Source organism: Pithys albifrons, chromosome 28, assembly GCF_047495875.1.
Source record: "Pithys albifrons albifrons isolate INPA30051 chromosome 28, PitAlb_v1, whole genome shotgun sequence".
NCBI lineage: Eukaryota > Metazoa > Chordata > Aves > Passeriformes > Thamnophilidae > Pithys > Pithys albifrons.
This window is the reverse complement of record NC_092485.1, coordinates 4,246,099-4,262,701: the sequence shown is the minus strand read 5'-3', so window position 1 is coordinate 4,262,701 and position 16,603 is coordinate 4,246,099. Positions and strand designations below refer to the sequence as shown.

Below are 16,603 nucleotides of genomic sequence, written 5' to 3'. Positions count from 1 at the left end.
TGTTCCTACTCCATAGTCCAGTGTGATTTTTCTAAATTATTAAATCTGTGATTTGAAGATCAGCTTGGAATGATCTTCTCACACCCAAATGCAAGGAACTGTGAATGCTGTGATGTAACTTCTGATGTGGTCACTAAAATTTACCACTGAAGAGGGTTTCTGTATTTGTAATCGAGTTGTGCACAATTTTCCTTTATAATCTGAGTGTAAATAACCAAGTGCAATTCTGAAATGTGAATGTTGGACAGGTAAAGCTCTCTGTCAATAAAAGGATAAAAGACTTGAGTAACGTGTGTCTTGCTGCTTGTTTTAGGCTCAGGAAGTGTAATTTGCTCTGTGTGGGGGGATGTGGAGGCGGCTGGGGCTGTTTCTTCACCAAAAAGTGCTGTCTGGGGGTTCTTATTCTTCCAGCCAATGGCAGAGGATGAGCCCTGGAGTAGCCAGGGTCAGGTCAGGAGGATTCTGGTCCACAACTGCTGCTGGTGCTGTGTGTGTGGGAGGAGGAAATGCCCTTCTCTGCCCTTTGCATACCCTCACCAGGCAGGTGAGCTGTGCTGTGTCCCTTCAGGTGCCATCACCACCTGGGGCTACTCTTCTAACAGAGGATGCTCTGGACCATGGGCACAGTTCAGTGACAGCACCTCTGCCTGCACCCACAGCCTGCTCTTCCACTGATGTCTGAGGGTCCTGAGGACTCATCTTCCCCTTCCAAACCAGCAGCAGCAGCGTGGGGCACCTGCAGCCTCCCCTGGGCCTGCCTGTGCCGGGGAGCCCACGGGTTCCTGTCCCACTTCCCTGGGAAGTCCTGCAGCTGTGGCTCCTTCCGCAGCTGGAGGGCGGTGGGGGGAACTGGGGTGTCCATATCTACCCCCTGGGAGCCCCAGTCTGTGCCAGAGACCAGAGCATGGTGCTCACCTTCACCCTCTGCCTCCTGGGCAGCTCCGCTCTGCTCCTGACAACTGCGGCTGCAGCTCGAGGTAAGGGAGACTGGCTGGTCTGGGACCTTCCTCCCATGACCCTCCTCTTCCTCACCACTGCTCCTCTCCTTGCTGATCCTTTTGCTTTTCCCTGCTGGTCTCAGGTGGATCTCAGCATGCCACACCCTGAGCATCACAGAGCCTCTGAGCTCCTCTGCTAATGAAAAGGACCCTCTGGGGTAGTGTCAGAGCCACAACTGAGTAGTGGGGAATGGGGTTTTAACCTTGCAGTGGGAGGCTGTGGAGGGTCTTTCACAACCTGCCCAGCTTCTTGGGAAAAGGGGCTTGACCTACATGTCTAAACTGCCAGAGTAAAGCTGGTTATGGGGTCCAGCATCTTCCATCAGCGAGACAAGGAGCTCATTCCAAGAATTGGTTGGGTTTGAGCTCTGTCAATTGGGAACTTGCTGTGACAACAGAAATGTAGTGGGATGGGGCAGAAGCATAAAATGTCCAACAGGACTGTGCTGTTCAGTCAGAAAACCCACAGGGCACAAAAACTTGGCTGGGGCAGGAGAGAAACAGAAATTCAGCTCCATCACTGCAGAGGGGCCTTGTTTACCCCTTCCCATCTTGGAACCGTAAGTGCTGTCACCTGGCTGCCCGGGTAAGGTTTGAGCAGGGTTTTGGTGCTGTATGGAGCAGACTTCTGCCTGTACCCTCAATTAGTCAATTAGTGTTAATTAGTCACTGTCATCTTGAGAGACCAAGGCTGACCCTCCTGCCTTAACTGGCTGTGGTGGGTCAGTGGCAGACTGGGAGTCAAGTGGCTGCAAAGGCTTGGGTTATGTTTAAAAGAAAAAATAATTTTAAAAAACCTGTAGAAAGGCCAGGAAGGGCTCTTGACCTCACCAGGTGGTTGATGTGAAATCCTGGGCACCCCATTTTTGCCAGTTGAGGAAGCATAGAGTGCCCCAGACACACAGGGAGGGGTCTGCCAGCCCCAGGGGCACCCGCACCTCTACCTCAGAGCTTCAGCCTCTACCACATCCCATTGCTCAGGAAAAACAGGCTACATGGGCTCCATCCAGAGACAGGAATACCTGAGAGCTCCACAGGTAAACAAGGTTTCACATCTCTCCCCTCTCCAGGTCCCACATGCCCACCCCCACGCATCCGGTATGGGATGAGAGCACCCGCTGCCCGCTACTACTACAGACCTGGGGACACCGTCAGCTTCACCTGCAACCCGGGGTACACCTTGCAGGGCTCGCGCAGCAGCACCTGCGGAGCTGATTCCCGATGGAATCCCCCTCTGCCAGTGTGCAAGAAGGGTAAGTGTCCCACCGCCTTTGCTGGCCGCGGGGAAAGCTCCCTCTTGTGTCCTCTCAAATTCAGTGGGAAAGCAAAGGCGGGATGCATCTGTCCTCTCACTCCGAGAGGGATGGGGAGAAGTTCACCCTGGGGCTGAGCTGCTGTGCTGAGAGAGGCTGGAACCTCCTGGCAGGGTCTGAAGCCAGCGATGGGATGGCTGCCCTGGGGGGATTCCTGGGACATTTTTATCTTCCTTCTGGAATGGGAAGTAATCACAACTTCTCACTGCTCCTGTTGCTTCCATGTCTGTGTCCATTTCTGCCAAATCCCATGATGTGCCTGTGAGTTCTCCTGTCAGTATAGTCACTAATCCTAGTAATTACTTCCAGACACTGTGATTGTAATCTTGGTGCAGCTGCACCTTTACTCAGCTAAAACTTTGTTTCAGCAAATAGAACAAAGACAGCAGAATTTAGGATATTACCCTGATACTTCTTAAGCAGTCCTAATAACACACAGACTGGCAAACATCTGACCCACAGGGTGATTTATTTCCCTCTCCAGAGGTGATGTGTCCTCGGCCGCCAAGCATTGCCAATGGGCTGCACAGTGGACAGTCCCTGGACAAGGTTTCCCGGGGAGTGACTGTGCATTACAGCTGCAGGGAAGGCTACAGTCTGGTTGGGAATGTGTCCATCACCTGCACAGAGGCTGGAGAGTGGAGCCGGCCCCTGCCCCGCTGTGAAGGTGGGTGGATGATTCACTGCTGGGTGTGGGCTGCCAGAAAGGGTGCAGAAAGGATGTTCTGTAGCAACACAACAGTCTTATGGCAGTGATGAGAAGAGGGCTGTGTGTGCAGGATCTGGTCCATGCACTGAAGTACTGAAGTTTAAAGGATGCTGCCCATGTTCCCACAGCAATTGGCTGTAAGATACCCATGGTGCAGAATGGGAGGATCTACAGGCTGCAGAGCACCTACAAAGCTGGGGAGACTCTCCACTTTGACTGTGATGATGGTTATGCTGCAGAGGGCACCTACGAGACTCGGTGCCAGCCTGGGGGCACCTGGGATCCACCAGTGCTCATCTGCCAGAGGGGTGAGTGTTGGTGCCCACAGGTGAGGGCTCCTTGCAGACAGGACCAGAATGTGCAGGCAGAGATGTACCTGTGATGGACATCACACCAACTGCCTTCCCCTGGCACCCTGTTCTCTTGCTGATTTAAGACTTTGTGTCTCCTTCTTGCAGTCCGACCCTGCCCCATGCCTCCAGAGATCCCCAATGGAAATTACAACAGCCAGGGCAAAGCAGAGTTTACCATGGGAATGTTTGTAAGATACACCTGCAATCCTGGCTACTACCTGGTTGGAAATGCTGCTGTGTTTTGCAGACCCTCAGGAAACTGGAGCCAGCCCAGGCCTCGCTGTGAAGGTGTGTCTGTGCTCAACACTACCAAGGAGACCTTCAAGGAAGGATTAAATTGCCCTTTAATGGCATATATTATTTTATAATATGTAAAGAATGAGTTTAGATGCATGAATTTAGAGCCAGCAGCCTCCTCCCTGTGCTCCAGAGGCAGCCTGGCTCCAGCATGCCCATGGAGAGCCAGATGTTGATGGTGTTGGGGACCAGGCAAGGGCATGGGGTACAACATGGATTTTAGAGATGACCATCTCGATTTTATTGAATTAACTTAATACCTTTTATCCAGAAAAGTCAGAGGAGAGGCAGGGCACCCAAAAGCTGCCATCAGGACAGAGCTGGCAGTACTGGGTTTTGAACCCTCTGCCCTCACCCTTCACCTTCCCCCATTTCTGACAAGCAGGAGGTTGCAGCTGAGCTGTCTCCCAGGAATTTTCTCTCCCAGACACTCCCATGGTCTTTTCTTCTCCCTCTCCAGAGGTGATGTGTCCTCGGCCACCAAGCATTGCCAATGGGCTGCACAGTGGACAGTCCCTGGACAAGGTTTCCCGGGGAGTGACTGTGCACTACAGCTGCAGGGAAGGCTACAGTCTGGTTGGGAACGTGTCCATCACCTGCACAGAGGCTGGAGAGTGGAGCCGGCCCCTGCCCCGCTGTGAAGGTGGGTGGATGATTCACTGCTGGGTGTGGGCTGGCAGAAAGGCTGCAGAAAGAATGTTCTGTAGGATTAGGGCAGGCAGGTTTATGGCAGTGATGAGAAGAGACAAAGCTGTATGTGCAGGATCTGGTCCATGCACTGAAATACTGAAGATTAAAGGATGCTGCCCATGTTCCCACAGCAATTGATTGTGAGGTACCCACGGTGCAGCATGGGAGGATCTACAGGCTGCAGAGCACCTACAAAGCTGGGGAGACTCTCCACTTTGACTGTGATGATGGTTATGCTGCAGAGGGCACCTACGAGACTCGGTGCCAGCCTGGGGGCACCTGGGATCCACCAGTGCTCATCTGCCAGAGGGGTGAGTGTTGGTGCCCACAGGTGAGGGCTCCTTGCAGACAGGACCAGAATGTGCAGGCAGAGATGTACCTGTGATGGACATCACACCAACTGCCTTCCCCTGGCACCCTGTTCTTTTGCTGAGACTTTGTGTCTCCTTCTTGCAGTCCGACCCTGCCCCATGCCTCCAGAGATCCCCAATGGAAATTACAACGGCCAGGGCAAAGCATTTTTTACCATGGGAATGTTTGTAAGATACACCTGCAATCCTGGCTACTACCTGGTTGGAAATGCTGCTGTGTTTTGCAGACCCTCAGGGAACTGGAGCCAGCCCAGCCCTCGCTGTGAAGGTGTGTCTGTGCTCTGTCCCCTCAGGGGACAAATCCATAGCGTGGCTCTGAGCACAGGGGGGACTCTCACCATTGCAAGAAGGTCAATCCCATGTGAAGTGTTGCCTGGCATCAATTAATGTCTAGTCCTTTAATGGTGAATGTGGGTCTGGGGAGGTTTGTGTAGATGTCACACTGATTTTACTGTTGCAATATTAACAACCTGTGTTTCTTTGCTTTGTTTTGTTCCAATTCCTTTTGCACGTCCACATTTCCAGTGACTGTCTGCATAAATCCAACCATAGCCAATGGAAGGCAAATTGGTGCTCAAGGACTTATCTCTGCACCTGGACAAACACTGACATTTCAGTGCCACGATGGCTACAGCCTGAAAGGCAGTGCCAAGGTCTCCTGCCAGGAGGATGGCAGCTGGCAGCCTCCTGTTCCTGTCTGTGACAGATCATTCCTTTCTCAGAACTCCTTAAACAGGCCTGAATCTTCAGGTAAATAATTACTTAACTGCCTTGGAGTACACTGGTATTTTATGTCCCCTAACCCTGTTTATAAAAAGTGGTTAAATCCTGTGAGTGGAAGACATAAGTATATCCTGGGAGTAAGAACCTGTTACTCTGCAATCCTTTGGGAAAATACATTGTGTTTCTTTAATAGTGGCTGTGTTCATAAACAATTTTGCCAGGCAAACCAAACACCTTTCCTCCTGTCAGTGCTTTTTCTGTGCTATCACCCAACATACCCGCCCTCCCTGGTTCTCATGTCTGTTTTCTCTCTCAATAGGTGGTTGTGGTCCTCCCACAAGGTTACACTTTGCTGAGCTAAATGAGGAGCATAGAAATGCGGTTGATTTTTCTGTTGGGAAGACTGTGCAATACACTTGCCGACCTGGATATGCTAAACAGCCAGGAATGTCACCTACTATTACATGCCTTGAGAGCGGAGTGTGGTCAGAAGCACTAGAGTTCTGTAAAAGTGAATAGCTCCTTGATTTGGTGTCTGTTGATCAAGAAGGAACAGGTTCTAGGTTCTGTCCATGCTGCAAAAACCTTTATGTTGTTCTGGTCTCTAAATAATACGTGACTAGTGAAGCCATGTAGTTCTTTGCTATTTGAAACCTGTTTTGGGGGTAACTGGAAATGTGGACAGATGACTGGAGTCACAGTTGCATCTGTTGTGCCACAGTATAGAGACAGAAGGCTAAAATGAGGGTATTTTCTTCCTCCAGGGAAACAATGCAGTCACCCTGGTGAACCTGTGAATGGGAAAATTATTTCCCTAACAGATCTCCAGTTTGGGTCCACAGTGGTCTATGGCTGTGAAGAAGGGTAAGTCCTGGCTTTGGCCTCTGCTTACACATATATTAGATAAGTCTCCCCTTTTCTTCCTCCTATTCATTCACTCCCAATAAATGGATTCTGTACAAAAGCCATACAAGTTTCTGTACCTATAGAGCTCACAAGGTGCTCACCATCTTGTCTATACATATAAACACTGTGAAATGGGTTTGGCAGAGTAAGGAAGGACCTTCTCCTTCAGTATCACAACTTTGCTGTCAGCAGGGCTGATCCCACCATCTGAGGTGGTTGGGGGGAGGCAGTAACTCCAACTGAAAGGACTTGGGATGAATGTTCAACCCTTTTAACACCAGGTACAGGTTAATTGGACAATCCAGCAGACAATGTGAGATTTCTGGTGGACGTGTTGCATGGAGTGGAGACATTCCCATTTGCCAGAGTAAGTAGTTGCAGCTCCAAGTGTTTGCATGGATCTGGTAAATATTTTTCCAGAAGAGACTGCCATGTCTTTCCAGTCAAAGGCAATCTCTCTGCCCTGTGGGCATGAAAATTATGAGAAGGTTTTGAAGACATAAGAAAACATTCTGGGAAAAGGTACAAGATCCCAAAGCTTAATGGATTGTGGAAAGCAATGTCTCCACTGGAGCTTTTCCAGCAGTACTTGAGTATCCTGCTGCTGACTGACATCAGGAGCCCATTGCAAGAGAGGAAGGGAAAATACTTCAGCTTAGGGGTTGTTCCTGTCAAGACAACTGAGGGTCAGCCTTAGGGATATTCAGAGCTTTGTGCCAGGGCCAGCAGTGGAATCCTAAAGTCCTCAGCTGTGGGCTGGCTCCTTCTCTGCAAGCAGATAACTGGTGGGTACCCAAAGAGCTGCACCTCAACAGTTATACCTGGGTGTTTCTCTGGTTCAGTAGTGTTGCTGATTAGGTGGCAGCTTTGTATGAAGAAAGAAATATTTGCTGGTACATTTGGGGTTTTAAAGCATTTCACAGATTCTCCAGATACATATAAACCTAAGATGATGTACAGACTGTGCCTGAGCTTGCCTTGGCACTGCATGCAGAAAATCAGCATTTTACAAAAGTGATGGAAAACAACTATTTGCTTACTTGTTTCTTAAAAAATATAAAGCATGTTAGGTGTTTCCTCCCCAGAGGTTTTACTGGCTTGCTTTCTACCTGCCATCAAAGTTGCTGGCCAGGAAGGAGGGATCCTGTTGCCAATAAGGCCTCACCTGGGAGGTCTCTTCATTGCAGTTACTCCATCTCTAGAACAAGTGTTTATGCCCCACAGACTGAGGGATTTCCAGGACTTTGGTGCTACTGTTGAGTTCAGAAGCCTTGTTCTGCACCTCTGCAGGTATCCCTTGTGAGCCACCTCCAGACATTCCCAATGGGAAGCACACGGGCAGGCTGCTGAATGAATTCCACTATGGCATCTCTGTAACCTACACCTGCAATCCTGGGTTCCCACTCCATGGAGAGCCCTCCATCCACTGCACCACCCATGATGGGAAGAATGGCGTGTGGAGTGGGCCCATCCCAACGTGTGGAGGTAGGGCTGGGTGTGGGTGCAGACACATGTGTGCAATCCTCCTGTTACTACTGTTTCATGTGTGGAAAGATTAGGAAAATCCAAACAGCTGGACTTCTTCCCCCAGGATTTTCAAGGGCTGCTGTGCAGCTGAGGGCAGGAGGCTGGAGGGCCACCCCATTGCCTCCAGCATCCCCAGCCTCACCTTTCAGCTTGGGTCTCTCTGGTGATGTTTGTTATCTCTGGATGCAGGCAGTACATCATCAATAGGACAGTGATTTTCAGGCTTGTGTCTGAAAAGGGATTGCAGTGCCATGTGGCTTTGCAGCTGCACAGCTCTGCCTAAGTGCCTCTTTTGAGGACCTGCACTTTTTTTTTTTTCAGAGGCAAATTGTCCTGTCCCACGGGTCCAGAATGGGAGGATCGTGTCTCCTAGGTCTGCCTACACACACCAGGACACCGTGACCTTGGAGTGTGAGCCAGGCTATGTCCTACGTGGCCACAGAGTGGTCCAGTGCCAACTCAATAACACCTGGGAGCCACCTGTGCCGGTCTGCGAGCAGGGCAAGTGTTCAGACAGGGCTCTGAGGGTTAACCTTCCCATTCTCTCCCAAATTTGCTTGTTCTTGACCTCTTTAACAACTGGGCTGGTTTATCTCTCTTGGTAGCTGGCTGCAGTGCACCTGCCAGGCTGGACTTTGCTGAGTTGAAGGAGCCCTACAACAACCAGACCGTCTTTCCGGTGGGGACGATGGTGGAATTCGTGTGCCGGCCTGGGTATTCCCAGCACCCAGGGATGCCACCATCCATCACATGCCTCAGGAATCAGACGTGGTCTGTGGTGCTGGAGTTCTGTAAAAGTATGTCCTACAAGTGCTGAAGAAGCCAAAGTGTCAGGCTTGGCTGGCTTTCCACATTTTTCCAGCTTTATGGGTTTCTTTACTTTCTGCAGATATTTATTGCCAGGAGTTAGTCGAGTGAACTGTCTTCCTCCTTTGCTTTTAGAAGGCTGTATTTCTACTTTTTTTTTTTTGCTTACCGACTTTTCCTTCTCCTTGGCAGAGGTGAAGTGTCCTCCTCCTCCAAGCATTCCCAATGGGAAGCACAGAGGCCAGCCCTCAGACACCCACCTGCCAGGCTCAGCTGTGCAGTACACCTGCACTGAGGGCTACTCTCTCATCGGGAACGACTCCATTCTCTGCACTGCCACGGGAACGTGGAGCCGGCCCCGGCCCCGCTGTGAAGGTGTGTTTGTGTTGGCTGCTTTCATCCTCCCTGGGCCCCTTCTTCCTTCCTGGCTCTTGGTGTAGTCACTGCAGACAGATCTGCAGTGAGAGGCAGACACCAAAGGTCCCACAGGCAGGAGGAGCCCCATCTATCTCTGTGGGTTTCCCTTTCTGTTCCCACCAAGTACAGACTCTCAGGAACAGCTGAATAATACTTTGTGTAAGACCAAGAGTCAATAATGTTGATGTGCCAGACAGTGATGTACAGCAGCAGGCACTGCTCCTGCTCGGTGTCCCTCCACACTCAGGATGCTTTTCACATCCCCAGCTGTTATTTGTGCTCTTGTCTTTCAGCAATGGGCTGCAACAGGCCAGAGATCAGGAATGGAAGAACGACTGGGCTGGAGGCCACATACAGACCTGCAGACATCATTGTCTTTGAATGTGATTTTGGTTATGCCTTGAAGGGCTCTCAAGAGTCTCGGTGCCAGTTTGGGGGAAAGTGGGACCCTCCTGTGCCCACCTGTGAGAAGTGTAAGTGCAAATGAAGTGGAGGGTAGTAGCTGCTTTCTTTGGAACCACTGTGTGAGTGCAACACCTCACATTGGAGGTAAAAGGGCTGCTCTCAAGGACTGAAAGAGTAAAAACTTGTGTTTCCCATCTTCATAATCCCCATTCAAGCACTGCAACTATTGCCCAGGGAAGTGGGGGAGCAGACTATCCCTGGAGGGATTTCAAAGACATGTAGATGACTTGGTTCAGTGGTAGGTTATTGGTTGGACTCGATGAAGGAGATCTTTCCCAACCACTGTAGTTGCCTAGTGAGAAATGATCATTCATGATGTCAACAAGCTCAAAAATCATGAAGGCTGGAAGGTAAGCAAAGGTAGGATGGAAATATCATTCACTGACATCCCTAGTAGCCCTACTGGGCAAAAGTTAATGGGAAAGGAGTTAAAAGGCTTCCTTATCCTACAGTGGGGGTTTGTGGTACAGCTCTTTACTACTTAGGACTTTTCCCCTCCTTGTAGTGCCACCGTGTCCTTCCCCTCCAAGTATCAAAAATGGCCATCACGACAGCAAGGATGTGAAAGTGTTCATCCCTGGAATGTCAGTGAAGTACTACTGTGACCCAGGATATGCCCTCACTGGGAAAATCACAGTTTCTTGTTTGTCATCTGGATCCTGGAGCATCCCTTACCCCCGGTGTGAAGGTGAGCTGGAAATGCTGTTACCCACAGTGAAAAGGGAGGTCACAGCCTCCCCTGAATTTTGACCTCTCAAAAACAAACAGGGTGCATTGCTGTTCACAAGCTCTGGCAGCTGCTTCTGTGGCCCAAGCTTTGACACTTTTCCCTTCCAGTGATCACCTGCCCAAGCCCCAGCATCCAGGGTGGAGAAGTGGCTGAAGGCCAGAGCACTGTGTACCGTCCTGGGGCCAACATCACCTTCCAGTGCCACCCAGGCTACGTCCTGCAGGGCAGCCGTGCAGCCAAGTGCCACCCTGATGGCCGCTGGGTGCCTGCTGTCCCCACCTGTGAGCAAGGTGAGCACGGGCGTGTGGGGGGCCACCCAAAATCAGCATGGCCAGCAGGTTGAGGGAGGTGATCCTGTTCCTTCGAAAACAAACCACTCTGTGATTCTATGGTCATTGTGCTGGAGGAGCCCTGACACGGTGCTCTCTGCCTCGCTCACATCACTTCAGGTGTGAAAGTCTTTTGCTGTGTTACATGTGCTCCTTTGTTGGGCAAAATCACTCAAATGCTGCTCTCTGCTCCTTTGCTGTCAGTGCTGCTTTGTCCTCCTCCTCCTGTGATTGCCCACGCCACACACAGTGCAGAGCCCGGGGCAAACTTCACCACTGGCATGTCGGTGAACTACAGCTGCCAGCCCGGCTTCTCCCTCCTTGGAGACCCTTCCATCTCGTGCACAGCCTCTGGGAACTGGAGCCTTCCATATCCACGCTGTGCAGGTGGGACTGGCTGCTGCCAAAACTCCTCGTGCTGAGCATCCACCCCGTGCTTGGCTCACCCTGATCAGGCAAACCTGCCAACCTGCAGAATTGGCATGAAGGGGAGGAACCACATGTCTGGTGACACCCATGGGTCCAACCACACTTCCAGCACATGCAGGAGCTGTGTTCCCTTTGGTGGCATTGGGAATAAGCTGGTGGCATTGCTAAAGCCCATGGTTTCCCCAAGGGAGATGAGTTTGGATGCTCTGAGTACTGAAATTGAAGATTCTTGCACTCTACAAAGAGGACACACTGTATGATGGCAGAGCTGCAGTGTAGGATGTGCAGAGTGTGAAAGCACCCATTTGGCTCAACTGTTTTTTGGGAGCATTATATTTTTTAAAACTATTTTTGGGGGCATTGTTTTAGTTTGGGGTTGTTTTAAGAGTGTATAAATTAGGTGCATGTGTCCTACATTTGATTGTTAATTTATGTGTTCAAATGTCAGAATACATAGCAGGTATAATAATGCCTTGGGCTCTAACAGTGCCTATAAATGCATTTCTTTCTCTTTAATTGCATTTCACAGCCAAGAATGTATTTCTCAAGTGCGTTTTGTTTCTTGGCAGCTGGTTGTGGCACACCAACAAAGTTATTGTTTGCTGAGCTAAACAAGGAGTATAAAAACCAGACTGAGTTTCCTGTTGGGAAGACTGTGAAATACACTTGTCAGCCTGGATATGTGAAACAGCCAGAAATACCACCAACTATTGTATGTCTTGAAAATCAAACATGGTCTGAAGCCCAGGAGTTTTGTAAATGTATGTTTTACAGATGCTTGTAGTTTGTTCAAATTGCTGTGCAAGGAAGCCTTGTAATTTCTCTTTTTCTGTTCCCTCCTCTGGAGGATTTGGGCAGACTCCTAGAAATAGTGATCCTTTTCCTATAACACTGAGTTAAAGAAGCTTAAAATTGGGTCATGTCATTCCACCCCCTGCCATGGGCAGGGACACCTTCCACAAGCCCAGGTTGCTCCAAGCCCTGTCCAAGCTGGCCTTGAACACTTCCAGAGATGGGGCAGCCACAGCTTCTCTGGGCAACCTGTGCCCACCCTCACAGGGAAGAATTTCTCCACAATATCCCATCTAACTCTGCCCCCTTTCAGTTTGAAGCCATCACTCCTTGTCCTACCACTCCCAGCCCTTGTCTAAAGTCTCTCCATCTCTCATGTAGCCCCTTTAGATGCTGGAAGGGGCTCTAAGGTCTCTGCAGAGCCTTCTCTTCTTCAGGCTAGGCAAGCCCAACTTTCCCAGCCTGTCTTCATAGGGGAATTGCTCCAGCCCTCTAAGCATCTTGTCCTTTTCTTAATTTTGTTTTGTCCTCTCTCTTTAGTGCTGCAATGTCCTTCACCTCCAGCTATTGAGAAGGGAAATCACAACAGCCAGGACTTGGAAGTTTTCACCACTGGGATGGTTGTAAACTACAGCTGTGACCCTGGTTACAGCCTCCTGGGAGAGGCATCGATCTACTGCACTGACTATGGCAACTGGAGCCTCCCTCTTCCTCGGTGTGCAGGTACACTGTGCTTCCAGGTTGGGAGTTATGGATATTCTGGGAGCTTCTGCCACTGAAAACCTGTAGGGCTTATCCTTACCCTTGACAAAATTTTGAATCCTTCAGTCCTTCCCTTTTGTTTTCTCTTTTTCTTGTAAACTTACCTCTGCATGCTCAATATACATTTCGAAACTACTTCATGTAGTTGATCTCCCTATTTCTCCCTATGTTTTCTTTCCTGATAGGTGGCTGTGGTGCACCTCCAAAATTCACCTTTGCTGAGCTAACCAGGGAATACAGACATCAGATGGAGTTTGCTGCTGGGGACACCGTGCGCTACAGCTGCCAACCAGGATACATGAGACGCCCTGGAGTGCCCCCAACTCTGACATGCCTCCCAAACCACACGTGGTCTGAAGCACTAGAGTTCTGTAAAAGTGAATAGCTCCATCAGTTTGGTGTTGTTGGAAATTGTCTGATTTGTGGGGTTAAAAAAAGATTCATACATGGCTTCACTAGTCACATAGTTCGGGCCGCTTTTGGCCTTTTAAAAATCAAAATGATTGGTGTCAGAATGTGGACAGAGCCTTAAGATACCTTCTCATAGTGCATTATGCAACTGCAAGAGAGGAGTTTAAACTCAGCCTTGTTCTTTCCCAGGGAAGCAATGTAAATACCCAGAAACTCCCAGGAATGGCAGAGTTGTTGTTCTGACAGACCTTCTTTTGGGGTCAACTGTGAGCCACATGTGTGAAGAAGGGTGAGTTTCACGCTGCCTTTGCTGACTCTGTGTCTGAGCTTGGTGTTGGGCAACTTGTGGTAAAGCATCAGAGCCCAGTCCTCTGTGCAGCTGTTCTCCTATAGCAAGCCAGAATTTGCATTTTGGTTCCAATTTTGCCTGCTTAAAAAAGCAAGAAGTGTCTTGTTTTTCCCTTCCTGTGGTCAATAGACTAACTTGCAAACTTCAGTTTCAGTTTACCTTCTCAGAAGGCCACCAAGCAGCAGCTGAAAGTGTGAGCAAGGAGGCTCCAGCCCTTTGGAAATCAGCTGGGTCCAAATCCTGACTAAGCACCTGACCAATCTGACCCAGAGTAATTTGGGATCACTGCTGTTCCTCTTGGATCAAGGAAGAAGGAACTTGGTGTCCTTCACTCCCATATGTCAAAGCAATAGAAACACCTGAGTGACCAGCCAGAATCAGGAGGCTGCAGAAGGAAACCTTTGGGGGTATTTTCAGAGTAGAAGTGCAAAATCCAAGCTGGATGCTCTGGTATCAGCTGATATTTCTCTCTCTGTAACTCCAGGCACCGGCTGGTTGGACAGTCTCACAGGAGATGTGTGATTTTTGGACGAGATGTGGCATGGAGTGGTCTTTCTCCCATTTGTCAGAGTAAGTAGGTCACCACTAGATCAAGCCCAGAACAGGCAAATAAAGTCCTTAAAATTAAAAAGTAGCATTTGCTTTAAATAAATAGAATTAAAGGAATATAAATAGAATTAAAGGAATATGACTTTTGAAGCATAATATACCTTGAGGACAGGGGGTTTTTTTGTGCTTGCATGTTTGGTTTCTTCTAAAAATCTTCCAGGTGCAAGGGTTTGATCTGCCATGGCAATGTAGACTGAAGAGCTGTGAGATGCCTGCAGGGATTTGTCCCTTTTGTTTCACAAACATACATAATAAATTAAGGAAGAAATGTGTTTTGCAGTAGAAGAGTAGGACACTGAGTAAAACTGAACTGGAATCTTCCAAACCCTGTACTGTTATCCAAACTTCGAGGATGTTTTTCAGGGGTTGATCATTGCAGTTATTTTTAACTTCAGATGGAATTGCTTTGGAAGACGTGAATTTGGGACACTGAAGCAGTAACGAGAATGACTAACGGTGTTTACAGATTTCTGCCCCATTTAATACATTGATTGGAATGTATTTTTCAGAGGTGGTATGTCCACTCCCACAGATCCGGAATGGGAGAGTAACTGTGCTCAAATATCGCTACACATACAAAGACACTGTTAGTTTTAAGTGCCGAAAAGGTTTCACCATGCGAGGCCATCACACCTCCCAGTGCCAGGCTGACCAAACCTGGGATCCACCTGTGCCTGTCTGTGAGCAGAGTAAGTCTCAGCCCTTTGACTTTTCAGCATTGAAGATTCCTCCTTGATTTCTACCCACTCACCAAAGCCAAAGCTGGTTTTATTTTTCCTTTTTGCTCCAACTACTTTAAGGAAAAATCAGGAATTGTTCCTTTTATTTATGCCTCTCTTCTCACACAGGAGATGAGCCAGGGTTTGGGTAGTGCTGTAAGTATTAGCATGATTTGCACTTTCTCAAGCCATAATTCACATGCTCTTAATTTCCTAACTGTGAGAAACTTGGCAGCCTCAGGGCAGGATACTGACTGTCTGAGAAGAGCAAAATTCTGGAAATGTAACGTCAGGATGATGGAAAATGAAGGTAAATTTGTGCATTGTGTTTGCTCACCCACATTTTTAAACTCTTAGTGCTGCATCCAGATGGAGTGGCAGAACGTTATCATCATCCCAATACCACAGGTAGGTCTCTCCTAAGAGGCAAGATTTACTAAAAACTAGCTCCTCCTCCCAACCTGTCCTGCTTTTTTTGAGGGAAGAGGGATAATTCCATCCCTTGCAGAGGGTTGGGCAGGGCTGGCTTGTTTGTGTTGGAGTCACTGCTGTGGGAGTGAGTGTTCAGCTGTTCTAAAATTTTCCCTTTCTGAGCTCTGTTTGATCTGCATGTCTCTGATTTTAGTGCTGCACTGCTCCAAGCCTGCAGATATCACTCATGGGTCTCTCAGCAGCCCAGCAAAAGAGTTTTTTATTCCTGGAACATCTGTAAGCTACATCTGTGATCCTGGCTTCTCTCTCCTTGGGACAGCATCCATTTATTGCACACCATCTGGAGCCTGGAGCCATCCTCCTCCCGTCTGTCAAGGTGTGTTTCTGTAGCAGAGAGGTAAGAACAAAAGACATTTAACAAGTTTTGCCTTAGGGAAAGGCTTGTGGAAGGACTAAATCTGAATCCTTTACCACACAATGTGTGATAAGAACAAGATCAAGTTTATAGCCATTTCCAAAGCCTGATGGAGTTACAGGGTTACAGATTATGGAGCCAGGGTGAAGAAATTCAAAGGGAACAATCAAGGCTGCAAAGGTACAGCACCTTAGCCACTCTCTGGCAGTCCTCCAGCATCCTCTTGTTTGTCTCTCCCCAACTTTCCAGCTGTGAAGTGTTTCCATCCTCCAAACATCACCAATGGGAAGCTCAAAGGCAACGTCTCTCACACTTATCCCTATGGAGCATCTGTATCCTACAGCTGCAATCCTGGTTATTCACTTGTTGGGAATGCTTCCATCAGCTGCACAGTGTCAGGAACCTGGAGCCAGCCTCTTCCTCAGTGCAGAGGTGGGTTTGTGCTTTGTTGGCTCCTGTTGTTTGGATTTCACGGTGACAGAACCACACTGGGCTGAGGGACATGCAGCCACTCTGACATACACGTCTTACTTTGGCAGGGGGGGAAATGAAATCTCCATTGATACATGATCAAAATCTAAGCAGGAAAATATTCAGCTAACACTGAATTCCATCACATTATTTTGTTGGGAACTGCCTTCATGTCACAGCTAGGATGTGTTGATCTGTCAGTTATGAACTTACCTACTCTTTGGTACTCCTGGGAAGAGTATTGTTGTAAAGAAGCAGGATGGGAACCTCAAGCAAACACAGAAGGATGTGAGTTCAACAGAGGCACTTCTGAAAGGCAGTTTTAACTCTTGCACATTTTCCATCTCTGTTCTTGTTGATACAAATGTGGCATACACCAAATTCCCTCTGTTGAAAGCTTTTTACTCTTAGTAGAAGAGTAGAAACATTTTCCTGTCCCTTTCCTCTGTAGTTATCACTAACAGGAAACCAAGAAAGTGACTGTATCAGAGTTGTCTCTGATGGAGGGTTTGTACTTGCCAACAACTATTCCCTTCTCTTGGTAGTTTACAGTCAGTCATTAGGAAAACTTGGCTAAAG

General features: G+C 48.7%; 1 protein-coding gene across 1 annotated transcript in view; it reads left to right on the top strand.

Moving 5' to 3' along the window:
• CR1 (complement C3b/C4b receptor 1 (Knops blood group)) overlaps nucleotides 1–16,603 on the top strand; it is a 78,011-nt gene that overhangs the window by 44,048 nt on the left and 17,360 nt on the right. The window contains exons 37-66 of the mRNA XM_071578424.1: nucleotides 314–324; nucleotides 830–977; nucleotides 2,069–2,251; nucleotides 2,796–2,978; nucleotides 3,149–3,328; nucleotides 3,479–3,661; nucleotides 4,131–4,313; nucleotides 4,492–4,671; nucleotides 4,817–4,999; nucleotides 5,257–5,481; nucleotides 5,774–5,965; nucleotides 6,219–6,318; nucleotides 6,642–6,727; nucleotides 7,651–7,845; nucleotides 8,209–8,388; nucleotides 8,493–8,684; nucleotides 8,887–9,069; nucleotides 9,405–9,584; nucleotides 10,082–10,264; nucleotides 10,414–10,596; nucleotides 10,840–11,022; nucleotides 11,634–11,825; nucleotides 12,397–12,579; nucleotides 12,804–12,995; nucleotides 13,219–13,318; nucleotides 13,863–13,948; nucleotides 14,497–14,676; nucleotides 15,064–15,114; nucleotides 15,332–15,514; nucleotides 15,803–15,985. Coding sequence (XP_071434525.1) covers nucleotides 314–324; nucleotides 830–977; nucleotides 2,069–2,251; nucleotides 2,796–2,978; nucleotides 3,149–3,328; nucleotides 3,479–3,661; nucleotides 4,131–4,313; nucleotides 4,492–4,671; nucleotides 4,817–4,999; nucleotides 5,257–5,481; nucleotides 5,774–5,965; nucleotides 6,219–6,318; nucleotides 6,642–6,727; nucleotides 7,651–7,845; nucleotides 8,209–8,388; nucleotides 8,493–8,684; nucleotides 8,887–9,069; nucleotides 9,405–9,584; nucleotides 10,082–10,264; nucleotides 10,414–10,596; nucleotides 10,840–11,022; nucleotides 11,634–11,825; nucleotides 12,397–12,579; nucleotides 12,804–12,995; nucleotides 13,219–13,318; nucleotides 13,863–13,948; nucleotides 14,497–14,676; nucleotides 15,064–15,114; nucleotides 15,332–15,514; nucleotides 15,803–15,985 — 4,866 coding nt within the window. The remainder of the gene's footprint in view (nucleotides 1–313; nucleotides 325–829; nucleotides 978–2,068; nucleotides 2,252–2,795; nucleotides 2,979–3,148; nucleotides 3,329–3,478; nucleotides 3,662–4,130; nucleotides 4,314–4,491; nucleotides 4,672–4,816; nucleotides 5,000–5,256; nucleotides 5,482–5,773; nucleotides 5,966–6,218; nucleotides 6,319–6,641; nucleotides 6,728–7,650; nucleotides 7,846–8,208; nucleotides 8,389–8,492; nucleotides 8,685–8,886; nucleotides 9,070–9,404; nucleotides 9,585–10,081; nucleotides 10,265–10,413; nucleotides 10,597–10,839; nucleotides 11,023–11,633; nucleotides 11,826–12,396; nucleotides 12,580–12,803; nucleotides 12,996–13,218; nucleotides 13,319–13,862; nucleotides 13,949–14,496; nucleotides 14,677–15,063; nucleotides 15,115–15,331; nucleotides 15,515–15,802; nucleotides 15,986–16,603) is intronic.